Source organism: Nelumbo nucifera, chromosome 3 (genome assembly GCF_055504915.1).
Source record: "Nelumbo nucifera cultivar China Antique chromosome 3, China Antique-T2T, whole genome shotgun sequence".
In the NCBI taxonomy this organism is placed as follows: domain Eukaryota; kingdom Viridiplantae; phylum Streptophyta; class Magnoliopsida; order Proteales; family Nelumbonaceae; genus Nelumbo; species Nelumbo nucifera.
In genome coordinates this window covers 74,554,163-74,570,030 of record NC_142651.1, presented here as the reverse complement: position 1 = coordinate 74,570,030, position 15,868 = coordinate 74,554,163, and the positions used below count along the sequence as shown (strand labels likewise).

At 40.1% G+C, this 15,868-nt stretch overlaps 1 protein-coding gene across 2 annotated transcripts in view; it reads left to right on the top strand.

Annotated features, from left to right (window-relative positions):
* Window positions 1–15,868, top strand: part of LOC104588335 (ABC transporter C family member 2-like) — a 107,220-nt gene that overhangs the window by 41,501 nt on the left and 49,851 nt on the right. For both annotated transcript variants that reach the window (XM_010246215.3, XM_010246214.3), the window contains 3 exons: window positions 9,242–9,348; window positions 9,444–9,537; window positions 10,044–10,211. In XM_010246215.3, the coding sequence (XP_010244517.2) occupies window positions 9,242–9,348; window positions 9,444–9,537; window positions 10,044–10,211 (369 nt within the window). The remainder of the gene's footprint in view (window positions 1–9,241; window positions 9,349–9,443; window positions 9,538–10,043; window positions 10,212–15,868) is intronic.

Here is a 15,868-nt window from a genome sequence, read left to right as displayed (position 1 = left end):
GCTCATAGGGAATGGCCTCTTTCCTAACTACAAACCTTTTTCAGAGATGAACATAATATATGCATAAATACATTTTTCAAATCTGATTTTAAATACTGTTGAAATAGTTTTAGGTTTCCATTAGAGAGAGTGTAAACCTTAATATTCACTTTGTTTAACAAAGGGGCTAATCCTATCACTATGATCACCCACTTAGGTAATTTCCTAAATTGCTCTAACAAGCCCAAGTATTTGACCCTTGATGGATCCCACTAGTTGGCATATCAAAAGCAACTCAGTCTAAGATCTAGTATAGTATCATAATCAAGTCTGAGGTTAAGTGCAACTTTCCAGTTTTGCCTATCCGTCTCTAAGGTCTAGGGCATAATTGGAAATTGGTCTAGGTTCAGTGCTTTTTTCAAACACCCACTGACTGTGCTTGGGGTCTAACCCTAGGAACTAAGACAAGCTGTTCCACCAATTCAGTAGCACACCAATGCCAGCCTTGTTAGGATAAATTCCCCAAGTCTATCCAATGGTTGAGAACATTTTAAACTAACACAAGTCTCATAAGTGTCTAGTTTAAAGAGTAATTCACAGAAACACACCAATTTGAACGTAAAACACTAATGTACTTATATTATTCATATACAATTGATATGTGCAATTCTCTCGCCAAGTACTTTTTCTTTTATCAGCAAAGGTAGTTTTATTATATTAACTTGGAAAATATGAGTGATTAATGCAACTTGATTGACCAAAGTGTCAATCCTTGTTTACAAACCCAAGTTACAAGGATGCCCAAAACATTTGTTGCTTCTTAACCCCTTGTTTGGCTAAGGAGTGAACTAACCCATTTCAACTCCTATCCAACTTGAATTCAACCATTATTTCTCTTGTAATCTTTTCCACTTCTCTTAACACATGCTGAAGGGTCCAAGGAATATGCTTGTTGGATTTTGTCCAAGAGATAACTACCTGTGAATCTCCTTCTGCCTCAATCATTCTAAATCCTAACTGTTTAGCTATCTTGAGACTTTGCAATAGAGCCAAGTTCATACTCATTCTGCCTCATTCTACGGGATATGAAGAATCTGTATTGACAAGTTCATACTCTTCCCAAATGTCAATAAAACCGACATAATATTCCTGATTTTTCTTATCTCCCGACAGTAGGAAAAGATTTCAGATTGAATTTGATACTATTTGGACATGTTGGATTGATAGTACACTTTCTTCAAGTATGGATACATCTCATAAGTTGTACACATCCTTCTCATGGGTACAGCAATGTAAGAAACAATTGAACTAGGTATCACCCTAGCAACTGAGACAAGCCACCCCAACCAACTTGGCGGTACATCAATGTCAGACTTTGCAGGATTAATCTCCCTAGATCTATCCAACGACTGTGAAGATTCTAAACTAACACGAGTCTTTTATGTATCCAGTTTAAGGGTATTACACAGAAACACACCATAATAACATGAATCAAATATGTACTTTATTCATTTACAATAAATGTCATAATGTACATCATTTTGATTAGAGCTAAGAGCATGCACTGTCTAACAACAATAAGACAACAAGGTGAGTGTTGATGGTCTTGAATCTGACGCAAAGATGATGTTGCGAAGTAATGAAGAAAAGAACGGAGTTTCAGGTTGTGTACCCCTTCAAGAATTAGTGGAAAGAGAAGTCACGGTTGGTAAAAGTCTTGGTTTGTTTTTTAGGGTTGTGAGTAGTTTAAAAGGAGAAGCAGGGAGGAAAAGTTGAATAAAAAAACCTCTAGGGAGGGAGGCGAGGTATGGAATGAGGAGGATGCAGACCTGGAGGATGAGTTCGTTAAAGAAGATTGAGGCACCATTTTTTGCAAGTTGTGTGCGTCTTTGGTCAGGTGTTAGGTCGGGGGTGCTTAATAATTTGGGGGTCTTTTTTGGTCTTTGCATTAGTTTTGTTTGTTGTGTCTTCGCATTAGCAGCCCTAGTACAATTCCATAAAATCTTTCCCCACTTTTTAGGGGGGTTTGAAGTAGTTGGAGGATCTCTTATTGCTGGAAGAGATAAGTTGGAGACAAAAGTCTAGATGTAAATGTTTTAAGGAGGGAGGCAGAAACACTAGATTTTTTCACTCTGTGGCAAACACTAGAAGAAGGAAGAATATCATTTCTAAGCTAGAAGGCTGTTCTTTCCCAACTAGGAGAAATAGTAGAGGCTTTTGCAACCCATTTTAAATCAATTTTTGGAAGGCCTCTAAATGAGAGGATTTGGGTGGAGGGGCTGGAATGGCCAACTCTTAGTTTAGAAACCAGAGTGGGGTTAGAGAAAAACCTTGACTTAGAGGAGATAAAGGAAGTAGTATTTTCAATGGATAGAACGAAAATTCCAAGCCTAGATGGATTTACAGTGGCATTTTATCAGGATGGCTGGGATATTGTGAAGAAGGACCTAGTGTTGGTTTTTGTGGAGTTTCACAGGAGGGGAATCATTAATCCGGGTTTAAACTCCACATTCATTGCATTGATCCCTAAGAAGAAAGAGGCATTATATCCAAGGGATTTCAGGCCGATTAGTTTGGTGAATAGTCTGTACAAGATAATTGCAAAAGTCTTGTCTCTAAGAATTAAGAAAGGGGCATCACATCTAAGGGATTTTAGGCCCATTAGTTTGGTGAATAGTTTGTACAAGATAATTGCAAAAGTCATACCTCTAAGAATAAAGAAAGTTCTTCCAGCCATTATCACACCAAATCAAGGAGCTTTTGTGGAGGGAAGGTAGATCACTTATCAAATTTTGATTGCAAATGAGAGCTTAGAAAATTTTAGGAAATTCAAGAAAAAAGGAGTGGTTTGCAAACTAGACTTAGAGAAGGCTTATGACCTAGTTGACTGATACTTCTTGGTGGAGGTAATGAAAAGTTTTGGTTTTGGAGACAGATGGTGTAGATGGATTTGGGGTTGTATCAGGAGTTGCCATTACTTGATATTGGTGAATGGAATTGCAGTGGATTTCTTTCCGGCCATGAGAGGAATAAGACAAGGTGATTTGCTCTCTCCCTTTCTCTTGACTCTAATTGCAGATGTCTTGGGGAGACTGATACATAGAATCGATTCTAGAGACTTAATATGAGGTTGTTGGGTCAGGAGGGGGGAAGTGCAACTTACACACTTGCAGTTTGCAGATGACAAAATCCTATTTTGTGAGGGGGTGGGGATATAAGGTGGATCAGAAACCTAAAACTGACAATACAACTCTTTGAGCAGAATTCTAATCTTAAAGTGAACTTCGATAAGAGTTGTGTGGTGGGAGTGAATTTGGAGGAAAGGGAAATAAGTGATTGTACAAGTGTGTTAGGGTGCGCTATCTCAGAGTGGCCTATCACTTATTTGGGCCTCCCCCTAGGAGATAACCCCGAGAATGAAAGCTTTTGGAACCCGGTAGTAGAGAGATTTGAGAAAAGGCTTGCTTCTTGGAGGAAAAATATCTTTCTCTTGGGGGGAGAATCACCTTGATTAGGTATACCCTTTCCAACCTTTCTATTTACTTCATACCAGTGTTCAAGATTCCTACAGAGGTCTCCAACATGATAGAAAGATTAATGAGGGATTTTTTATGAGAACCAGGAGTGGAGAAGAAAGACCATAGGGTGAGGTGGGAAGTGGTAAATAGGAGCAAGAAGCTAGGGGGGCTTGGGATTGGGAATATCAGGAAAAGGAACATGGCATTATTGGGGAGATGGTTGTGGGGATTCCCATTGGAAAGGGACAAATTGTGGACGAAGGTTGTGGCTAGCATACATGGGTTGGATGAGAATGATTGGGATCCTGGAATTTTGGCAAGGACTACTGCCGCATGGAAAGCCGTTCATGATTTGATTCCAATTTTCTTCCCTTGGATCAGGTACGATTTGAACTCTAGTAATCAAATAAAATTCTGGGAGCAAATTTGGGTTGGGGACCTACCCCTGAAAGACTAATTTCCATCATTGTTTGCTTTGTCAGATTTGAAAAATGAACCCATTTCCTCCTTCTTGGTTCCTTTTGATTTTTCTTTTGGGTTTGGGTGGAATTTGGGGTTGAGAAGGGCAATAAGGGATACAGATTTGGGGTTTATGTCATCTTTGCTAACCATCATTGAAAATGTTTTCTTGAACCTTAGTAAGGGAGACACCAGAATCTGGTCCCCTTCTTCATCCGGCTCTTTCTCTTGTGCTTCGTTTTTTGAGACATTAGTCCAACCTACTACTCCGCTTGGGCTGTCGTTCCCAGTTAAAGAGATTTGGAGCAAACCCATTCCTCCTCGGGTTGGTAGTTTTTGTTGGGAAATTTTCCTAGAAAGAGTTAACACAAATGACTTGCTTCAAAGAAAGAGGCCCAACTGCTGTTTACTTCCCAATAGGTGTATTCTTTGCAAAGTTGATGGGGAAACGGGTTATCATATTATGGTTATTTGTCCAGTTACTAAGACTATTTGGGAGTCGGTGTTTTCCCTTTTTGGGTATACTTGGACCCCCCGTGAGTGTGCAATGCTTGTTCTCTCCTTCTTTCTTTAGTTGGCCTAAGAGAAGGGGGAAGATTATGTGAAGAAGCATTAGGGCTGCATGTTCTGGTCAATATGGGAAGAAAGAAATTTGCGAATTTTTTCAGATAAGGAAAGAACCACAGAAAACCTAACAGATTTGATACTTTCAAGGGCTGCTCATTGGCTGAAATCAATGGAGATATTCTCTGAATTCTGTATGGCAGACATGCTGAGAAAGTGGAAAGAGGTTGCTACTGCTGCTATGTATAAAAGGAACTGTAGTCCCACTTGGACCCCCCCTCCCGCTGGATTCATAAAACTGAATTTTGATGGATTTAGCTTAAGGAATCCAGGGCCTTCTGGGATAGGGGGTGTTTTCAGGAATGAGGGGTATATTGCTGCCATGTTCTCTGGGCCAATTGGTGAGGGTGACTCTCTTAGGGCCGAAATTCTAGTAGTTCTTGAAGGAATCCAAAGAGCAAGAGAATTAAGCATTAGATGCTTAGTGATTGAGGGGGCCTCGAAGGTGGTGATTAGGTGGCTGAAAGGAGATATCTGTGGCTTGTGGAGCTACAGCAATGAGAAGAAAAAATTTAATTGGCTGTGTAAGGTCTTAGAGGTGCAATACAGCTGGGTGAAGAGAAGTGCTAACTCAATGGCTGATGGGTTAGCTAAGCAAAGGGTGGCTAAGGATTCTTTGTTTTGGGCACATTTTTAGTATTTTGTTGCCATTTTGATGTTGGGGAGTTAAGATCGTTTACCTCCCCATTTTCTGTAGTTAATTTTCACAATTATTACTCATTAATAAAGATTTCTGTTACCGATCGAAAAAAAAGAATGAGGCCATGAAAAGACATTGCAAATTTGCTAGTGGTATCTGCCTAGTGCCTACAACCAAAAATATCAAGAAACTTCCAAACAAGGATCAAAATATCATATCGGGTGTATTGTATCCATATTGGTGCACCCAGATACACATAGTTACACCGATAGTAAGTTTTTAAAAGTTTTAACACTTTGGGATGATCTTTGGCATCCCTTTAATGCTTAAACATAAAATGTTAAAAAAAGTAAAAAAAAAGATATAATTGGTGAAATTGATATGCACTACTATTTTGATCCTTGCTCCCAAATATTGGGGGCCAATGGGTAGGAGATTAGTAGATGGAAAGTGGGCTCTCCACTCATCTCACAGAGAAAGCACATATGCGGTGAGATGCAGCAATTAGGCCTAATTCATCATGTCCAGCTTGCCTAAACTCAAAAAAAAAAAAAGGTTCAAGATCCAGTACAACAATCCTTCAACAAAAACTCAAGGTGGTTCTAGCTATTTGTAAATTGTAATAGTGGAAAATTTATTTCAAACAGAGGTGATACTGTGGTTTGGAAACATACTAGCAATGGTAGTTTCTCTCCTCCTAAATCTCGAGGGAGAAATGCACTTTTTTCTAACATCTGGAACAGTGAAATTCCCCCTAAGATAAGCTTCTTAGTTTGGGGACTGGTGAAAAATAAACTACCTCTTGATGACAATTTCCAGAAGCTGGGTGTGCCATTGGAATCCTCTTGCAACTGTTGTCAGTATACAAAAAATTGAGAATGGAGATCATGTCTTTGTGAGGGGGTGCTGGCATCCAAGTGTGGAGACATTTCAGTGATATTTTTGTCTTCCCAAGATGCCAGGTAGAGAATGTTTCCGACGTCTAAATAGATAGCTGGAAAGCAATAAAAGGAGAATGGAGAACAAATTCTGCTACTGAGGTTATGTGATTAGGGTGGTGGAATGATGGCTTGGTGAGTTGCTCCTTACAATAAACTTGAATCTGAACTTCCTAATGAAGAGTCAATCCAGCTGATCAGAATGGTATTAATCTCAATGTGAGGAATGTATGGAGGATGAAATCTGTGTGGTGGATAAGAGGATTCCACCTACACCAACTTGTTTTACTCTTAATATTGATGGAGCTTCTAGAGGTAACCCTGGTGAAGGGGGGAGGAGGGAGTCTTCAGGGATTCTTCAAGAAAATTTCTGTTTGCTTTCTCTAGTTATTATTGGTTGGTGACAAGTATGGAAGTCAAGTTAAAAGTCTTGCTACATGATTTAACTACAGCCCAATCTCAGGGTTTCCATAACATTGAACTTCTCTCAGATAATATGGTCTTGGTTAACTTGGTAAAGGGCAAGCCGAGAGTGAGGTGGGACCTTTGGTATATTTTCCTGGCATTGTGGATCTCCTGAACTGGTTCTCTTCTCTATCTCTCATAGTAAGCAAATAAGGTGGTGGATGCTCTCGGACTCTTGCCAATGAAGCTTGTGATACTAGAGAAGACGGGCAATATTGAACACGCACAAACTTACCAGCGACTGCTTTTCAAGCTCTACAAGATGACAATATGGGACTTCTGTATTTGAGCAAAACACATCTCACAAAAAAGCATGTAAACGAGCAATGCTCAACTGATTCTCCCTTACTATCACAGATTGGGCAGATATTATCAACCACCACCCTTTGGCACTTTCGAAAAGGAAGCTCAATGGGATTTGGATAACTGAGCTACATTCCTATTTAAAGAATCATTTTCACTCTCCTTAATGGCAAAATGATCCAGTCTAACAGAAAAAACGACCCTTATTATTATAAATCCACTGGCCAAGTAAATCTTGCTAACTTTATTTTAAAAATTTCATTTGCTACAAAAGGAAGAAATCATCTGTTAATAGCATTTGAATCCCAGCATCTATTGATTTGGTCAATCAGATCGCCTTGAATGGGGAACCAGAACCCGTCTTAGGTCCAATGATTCTGAATCTCTCAATGGTTGGGATCCATGGAAATTCCAGATACTTACATTTCTCTCCAACATTTACTTTCCACACAATCCCTTTCAAAAGGACTCTCTACCCACAAGAAGACTCTTCCACCCTCAAGACCCACTATTACTTGTCATCCAGGAAATCTTATTTTTTAACTACTTGGCTTCCATAATTTGAGACCCTAAGGACTGAGGGTTGTTAATAAGCCGCCACACCTGCTTAGCAAGTAGAATTTTGTTAAAGACAAATGGGACACAAAATCCCTGCCCACCATCCTGTTTGTTTTTAGAAACAGATGACCATTTGATCTGACAAAGTTTATTGTCATTTTTACCACTTCCATTACCAAACTTTGGAGGACTGATGTCTTTGTGCAAATGGACAAAATTTACCAAGCAAGTTGCTTCTTGTGGAGCAGGTGGTGCAATGCCTTTGTGATATGCTAATGGTTGAAAGAAGATGCTGAGAATAGAATTTGTGCAGTTTTGAAGCTCAAAATAAGAAAAATCAAGGATACATTGAACATGCGAAGGATTTGGCTGGTATCCATGTCAAATGGATGAATTTTGTGAACTTAGCAAGTCACTTTATGTGAATCAGGTGGTATAAGGCCTTTGTGATATACACTAAATGGTTGGAAGAAAGGGCAGAGAATAGTATTTATGTTCTATTGGAGCTCAAAGGGAGAGAGTGCGGGATGGGGCGTATAGAAGAATTAATGAGATGGGTCTCTAGAAGCAAATGGAATAGGCAGAGGTTGGGGTGGGGGTTGGTTAAGGGTGATGCCTTTGACAGTCCAATCCCATCTACCCAACCTGGACCTAATGTGAAAAATGGAAGTCCAGTGCATGAGGCTCCTGTCAATGCAGGGTCTGGGGAGGGACAGATGTATGCAGCCATACCCTGGCACATACAGAGAAGCTGTTTCCAAGATTTGAACCCTGGTCACCCAGGTCGCAATGGAGCAACCCAACCATTGCACCAAGGTCCACCCTCAACCTGGACCTAACGTGCTGCACTTATAATTGCATATTCTTGTATGTTATATGGATATATGTATTGATTTATGTAAACAAGAATGCTTGTTTTAGGGGATTGGGGTTTGAGTGTTGCTTTTGTAAAATATTTCTGTAATATGATGTCTGTCTCATTTGCCTATATAGTATGTGTGCTTACATTGGTATGATAGTGTGTATTTTGCAATTAGAAGATTAGGCTGGGTTAGGGTCAAGAACCATGTGGTTGAGAATCGGGTTGGATGAAAGATAGGATTGATTTTTGAACACATTGAGTTGGGCCTGGCCCAAGTTGCAACTTTGTTGATATGTGATGATGAATTAACCTTGAATTTAATGTTGAGTTGGTAATTTACTATAATGTAGGTTGTATCTATGATGTTTTTATACAATTGAGCCTATGTAGGTCTTGAACATAAAATTATTAAAGGATATAAACCTTTGTGCTAATAACCTGATGGTCTAACCAATTCAACTATTGAGCTTTTTGAACTATTTTGTTTCTCAAAGTTTAAATTTGCATATTCTTTTAATTAATTTTATTTTGATTTTTCCCAAATGTGGTTCTTACTTAATTTGGGTGCATACTGTGCATTAGTGCATGCTTCACCTTGCACCTTGTATCTCAGGCTCTAGGAACCTCTTGCACTTTAGTTCTGCTTCTCACTTTTAAATGGAGCTTTTGTCATTTTTCTGTTTTGGGCTTTGATATTCTTTTGGGTGTGCCTTAAGTTTTTGGCTCTCTCAATTATGTTGGCTTTGGATGGTCCTCTGGGTCCTTTTTGTGTAGATTCATGTTTGCTACACCTTGCTGGGTGTCTGGGTTCTACTCTCTCTCTCTCTCTCTCTTTCTCCCCCCTCTTCCTCTAACTCTAATGAAAATTTGCCTTGGCATTTGTTTGTTGGAGCAGACATATGTGATAAGCAAAATGCAAAAGCTGTCTAAGGAAGGCTTGCAACGTACTGACAAGAGAATTGGTCTCATGAATGAAATATTGGCTGCCATGGACACTGTGAAGTAAGCTATACACTCATACGGATGTTCTTTTCATTTTGAATGGAGTAAGCTAGTTCAAGTAATTATTCTGATTCTTTATACTGATAATGCCTCAGATGTTATGCCTGGGAGCAGAGTTTCCAATCTAAAGTTCAAAGTATTCGAGATGACGAACTTTCATGGTTTCGTAAAGCACAACTTCTAGCAGCGGTAGGGAAGCGAATACAAAGTACAATTTTGAAATGTTTCCAGCCATTCTATTGTCATGCTTACATGAATGACATTTCTCTAGGCAATTATACTCATGATTAGAGGCAGAACCAGGATGCTTTCCTTGGAAGGGGCACCAATTAGAAATTTCTGGAACTTTGATGGTGTCTACCTTACATATCATAAAGTTCTATTTTGGGTTTTTCAAAATTTTTTGGGGTATGCCCCCAGCACCCATTTGGTTCACTCCTGTTCTTGACTCAAGTCCTCTTTATTCATTATGCACCTCATCAAATCTGAAACATACATTGACAGTGTTCTGCATCCTGAACATTTGCAGTGTAATGATTAAATAAGAAAAGTGGTATTCTGGATGTGTCAAGCATTTAGTGTCTATATCCTGTTCCACGCAGATTGATGATATGTTCCACATGTAAATTACAAGCCAGGGCTTTACTATCTTATCCTTTATTGTTGTGCTGATGACCTGTTGACTTGTTTTGCAGTGTAATAGTTTTATACTTAACAGCATCCCGGTTGTGGTTACGGTGGCTTCTTTTGGGGTGTTCACCTTGTTTGGAGGGAATTTGACACCTGCTAGGGCATTTACATCGCTGTCACTTTTTGCAGTCTTGCGGTTCCCCTTGTTCATGCTTCCTAATTTAATAACACAGGTACTGTTTCTTTCTCTTTCTTATTAGAGTATCATGTCCCATAGAGATAGTTCTATATTCTTAAAATCATTTCAGTCACAATGGAACATTATTCATTTTCCACTGTCAGTTGATAAAATTACTTCCTTTCTGCCTACCTTATGTAATTTGTTATATGAAGATAATAAATTTAAGGGATGGGGTGGGTGAAGCAGATTGGAGTTCTCTTCTCCTGCCTTTTAGTTAGAAATTTGGGCTGGTTTGGTGTTCTTGGGTCTGATAGAACATATTAAATCTTTCTTTTGGTGGAGTAGGATTCAGTGGGGAAGAAGCCTGACTTGGAGGAGTGGCCTACTAGAGTGATGACATGGAAACCGTCAAAAAGTGCAGTTACTACAGATAGATCAATTGCTGCAACATGAAGTGCAGTTAGCTAAATCTTTAGATCTATTATTAATTCTTTCCTGGGAGAGATACCTTATCTGAATGGACAGTCGTTAGAAATGCAGTTTTTTTTGGGTGGGGGTGGGAGGAATTCCATAGGGAGGTCGGTGAATTTTATAGTTGGGACAAGGCTTAGTTAAGTTGAGGGTTGCAGGAATGCCAATAGAAAAGAAGTCTTGCAAGAAGTAGGGATTGAAGTAGAGGTGATAGTGGTAAGAAGCGAGTTATGGTTACCGTGGTACATCCAAAAATCAAAGCCAGGCAGCACTCATTTCTTTACATCAAGAACTTGCTGGCTAAAAGCTGCTATCTGATATATTATGTACCACGATTACAAAAATAGGTGAAAATGAGAATTTGAAGAACTCTTTTTTTATTGATAAGCAACTTTAAAAAGATTTTTTAGAACTTAAAAAGATAATAGTACAAGAAGTTGTTAGAGATAACACCCAATACAGCAGAGCCTCACTACCCAACTAACATTGAGCCCAAAACAAATGATGTCTATTCACTCCTTGTTTAGCTAAGCCATCTGCCAAACCATTAGCAGACCTCCTACCCATCTTAACTGGATTTGCATGTCTTGATAGCATCTTGAACTGCCTGAGATCATTTCTGTATTGCCATAATCCCCCATCTCTTTTTTTTTTTCTCAGCCAGCCAATGACTATTTTAGAATCTCCTTTTACTATTAATCTAGTAATCCCCATTTCCTTGGCTTTTTGCACCCCAACAATAGCCGCCAAGAGCTCGGCTCTCATTGAACCACCCTGCCCAATAGGCCCCCAAAACAAGCCACAAATGATCCCACTCCCATCCCTAATTACTCCTCCAATTCCGGAGGGACCAGGATTACCGCAACTACTTCCATCAAAGTTAAGTTTCACCCAGCCTTTACTTGATGGCGACCAAACCTCCAAGACCTTCTAATTTTTAGGAGTAGAAAAAGCAATTGATCTCCAATATCGGAAAAAGTCCTCCACTGAAAAATCAGATAATAGCTTCAAAGTCCTTACCCAATGAGAAACTCTAACAGTAATAGTCTCCAAGATTACTTGTTTCTTTCTTTATCCTCAAAAAATTCTGAAGTTCATTTCTTCCCACATAGTCCACATTATCGCTGCTCTCGCACACTTCCACAAAATTCTGCCTCTTCTTTTTGTGCATCTCAAGAAGGATGGGCTAAAGAGGCTTTCCAAACTAGCAGGAGGGCTCCACCTGCAACCAATGAGAGAGCAGAACCATTCCCAGATATGACAAGAAAAAGGGCAGGAAATAAAGAGATGGAAAGCTCTCTCACCATTCAACTTACACAAAATGCACCAATTGGGAGACAAACACCAATTTGTCCTTTTCTTTTGCAACAGATCATCTGTGTTGATGCTTTCATGATAAGCTTCCCAACAGAAGGCACTGACTTTTGGGGGGACAGGGGCATACCAGACTTATTTAACAGGGAAAGGATGGGAAGGGGGAGAGGCCACTAGTGAAGAGAAAAAGGATTTACAAGGGAAAGAGGGACTGAGATTCCACAGTCGTCTATCTTACCCAGACTCATCAAAAACCAAGTTGTCCAAGATATTCACACAGAAGGAATTTTAGATTCTCTCAGGTTTCTCACAAACCCCAAGTTCCAACCGTTCCTTGGCTAAGAAGAAGACCCAAGAAATTAGAAACAGGACAATGTCTCCTCTTACTCTTGAAGATCCTGCTAATTCTTTCCCGCCAAAGATCCCAGAAGATGATGAAGGGAACCAGCTTCCACAGGATAGTCCTTATCTTGCTGAATCCCTTGAATGTCCAAGCAGCCAATAGAGAATATAAATCCTTTTGGCATCATCGATTGGACACCAAATAACTAAAAGAAGTGTAACCTACAGCTGTGGGTTATTCTGCAATTGATAAACATTGAGCTGCGGATTCCTCTTCCTAGAAGAATGGTGGGATCCATCATATGGATGCCAAAAGGGTGCGGAATTGGGTGGGGCGAATTTCAAAAATTTTCTACCTTTCTTCCAACTGGGAATCATATTCCCTAATTTTAGAATCAATATTCAAGGATTTACTTGAACCAAAACCGAACCAGATCTGAACCAAAAGGAAAGGGAAGGGTTATACCTGATACGGAGAATCAGTATCTCCCAACGTCGGTGTTCACGTCCAAAGAGAGGTCCAAGATCTGCTCCTGCTGAACATGACATAGCAACGGTGGAACAGAACCAGTAGTGTGCGTCCTACGCACTGAACGCTTCACAAGAATTCGTTGGAGACTATGAGCACCGAACTGAATCAATCTTTCAGCAAAGACTGATATCAAGAACTCCTTGATCTTTCCCTCTCAGAGAGATCGAATCTTGTAGTGAGTGGCGGTAGCTAGAGGAGAACTCTAGAGATGAAGTTGGCGAATACTACTTTTCTTCACTCTGGAGTATCTGAGATCCTATCTCAATTTGCAGGAGGTTGTTCTGCTAAAACCCTTGGTTCGAATTCTGTTTTTTCTCATTAGGGTTTCTCCTCTTTCTTCTTGATTAAGAAATCTCCTAATCCTATTAGGAGTTATCCCAATCCAAATCTGTATTTGGATAGGGGATAATCTTAATCCTATCTACAGATTAGGTTAGCCTACTCCTGATCTTATCAGGAGATTACCAGATTCAAATCTCATTTGAATTTGGTCTCCAAGAGTGGATAGGGTTAAAACCCTAATCCTTTTAGCTAACTCTTATCTCAGATCCGCCCCATAAGTGGGTGATCATATCAGCTCCAGTTCGAAATGGGCTTTAGGCCCAATAAGTATTAAGTGCTCAATTAGTTTCCAAACTGCTGCTCAGTTGGGCTTCTTTGTATGGCGTGGGACCCAAGCATTGATCTACACATCAGCCACATGGGTTCGGCCCAACCTATGTTACAAGGCCTAGCCGAATTCACTGGAAAGCCTAGTGAACCCTCTGAGCCCATCACATGGACCCTATGGGCCCAATACTTACACTAAGTGGTCCCTGGGCCAAGCCATCTTATAAAAACCTAGGGACTGCGGGCAGATGCAAGATTAGCCCATCAAGCATTACCCTAAATGGTCTTACACTTAGCCTCTCAGCCCATAATGATCAAGCACTGCCCGACAAGAGAGGACCTCTCCCTCGGCTGCAAGGAACAGTGCTTCACTCTCTACTTACATGGATCCCGGGAATTAAAACCATTTGCAAACATTTTGAAACCGTACATATCTATATATCATATATATAAAATTTGTAAAACAAAATTCCAACGATTGAAATCAACTGCCGGCAGTTTGGTTTCCATCAGAGAGAGTGCATCCTCGATCATTACCTTTGTCCGACAAAGGGGCTGATCCTGTCACTATGATCACCCACTTAGATGAATTCTCAGACTGTCCCAACATACCCAGGTTTTGACCCCCGCTAAGGGTCTCACTGATTGGCATATCAAAGACAGCCCAATCCGACACCTAGTGCAGTATCATAATCGAGTCTAGGGGTTAGTTGTAACTTTCCAGTTTTGCCCATCTATCTCCAAGGTCCAGGGCAATTCTGGAAATCTGGTCCGGTTCAAGGATTCGAGTAATCCCACACTGCATGTGCCTTGGGTCTTACCCTGGCGGCCGAGACAAGCCACCCCAACACTTGGCGGCACACCAGTGTCAGCCTTGGTAGGATAAATCTCCCCAGACTTATCCAACGGCTGTGAATGTTCTAAACTAACACGAGTCTCATTAAGTGTCCAGTTTAAGGGTCTTACACAGAAATATATCACACAACATGAATCAAACTTGTACTTTATTTATTTACACTAAATGTCAAAAGTACATCAAATCTGATTGGAGCTAAGGCCATACAAAACTGTCTAACACTTCCAAGGAGCATAAACAACATTTATTAGCCAGCTTGACCCCTAACCTTTAGCTGGTCAAATATAATTGGCTGTTTGCATTGGTGTTGAATCCTTTAATGGGGCCACTGGCTTCAGCTTAGCCAATCAACCTGGTTGGTGTTTCCACTACTATAATGAACAAAAAGAGGGGGGGGGGTCCCTTGCCTAAGGCCTCTCTCCAACTCAAAGTAATCTTTCAGGGATACATTTATGAGGATTGGAAACATAGCCATTGATAAGCAAGCTGAAACTCACCCTCTCCATTTAGTGCCAAATTCCATTCTTTTGAGCAGATAATCTAAAAAGTTCCGCTAGACATGGTCGTAGGCTTTCTAAATGTACTGTAGAGATAGCTGATAGGCTGTTAGTGTGTGTGGTCACACTTTATTTTTCTGTTTATTTCTTTATGTTACTTAATGACAGTTATGGTAGTTGGCCGGTTGGGCCATATTTATTTCCTTTGTTTTCTTATGAAGATAGGTATTAGAGGATTTCTATTTCTTTGTAAAGTTACAAGAATTAGTGGGGCGGCCAGAATTAAGTAACTGCACCCTTTCTCTCTCTTTTTTCTTCTTCTTTCTTCTCTCTTCTTCTTCTCTATGAATTACATCAGAAAATACATTCTTTCCTTGTTTCTGTTATTCAAGTTGGTATCAGAGCAAGGCAAAGATAGATTAGGGTTCTCATGTGAGCTCGATCTGGTCGGCTGCATGGGAACTCCTTAGGACTGGATGTTCTGCAATAGTGCCTGGTTCTTGGAGGTTGCTGGAGTATTGAAGACTGCCCAAGGAATTGAAAGATCCTTGGAGATTGCCCGGTGACCAGGAAGGATCAGAGAAAACAGGTCCGTAAGATTAGGGTTTCATTTGAGGTGGTAATCAATGTTCTTCTGAGAAAAGTACATTCTTTAGTAAGGCTGACCTTGGTTAGAAGTAGTTTAAGCCACTCTATGAGCAGCGGTTGATAAATCTTTGTCTTACCTGCTGTTTTCTCCAAATTTTGTCAAACCCTACGATCAGTTTTTGGACTCAGAAGACTGATTTTTCAGACTGATGATGAACTAGGTGTTTGATTATTGACTGTGGATGTTTTCTTGTAAGGTGACTGTTGACTGAGAATGCGTTCTTGATGACTGTTCCTGGTTGTGAATGAATTCTGGGTTGTTATTTTTTCATTTCCTTAGGGTTTTCAGTATAAAAGAAGTTTTTTTTTTGGGTTTCTTTCTTGAAGTCCTGACCTGTTAGTGCTCCATATAGAATGGAGAAGGTTGGATGTGAGATGAAGACTCAAGAGGAAGGACTTTTAGGGACTGGTAGCATGACTGGAAATTCTTTTCAGGTTAC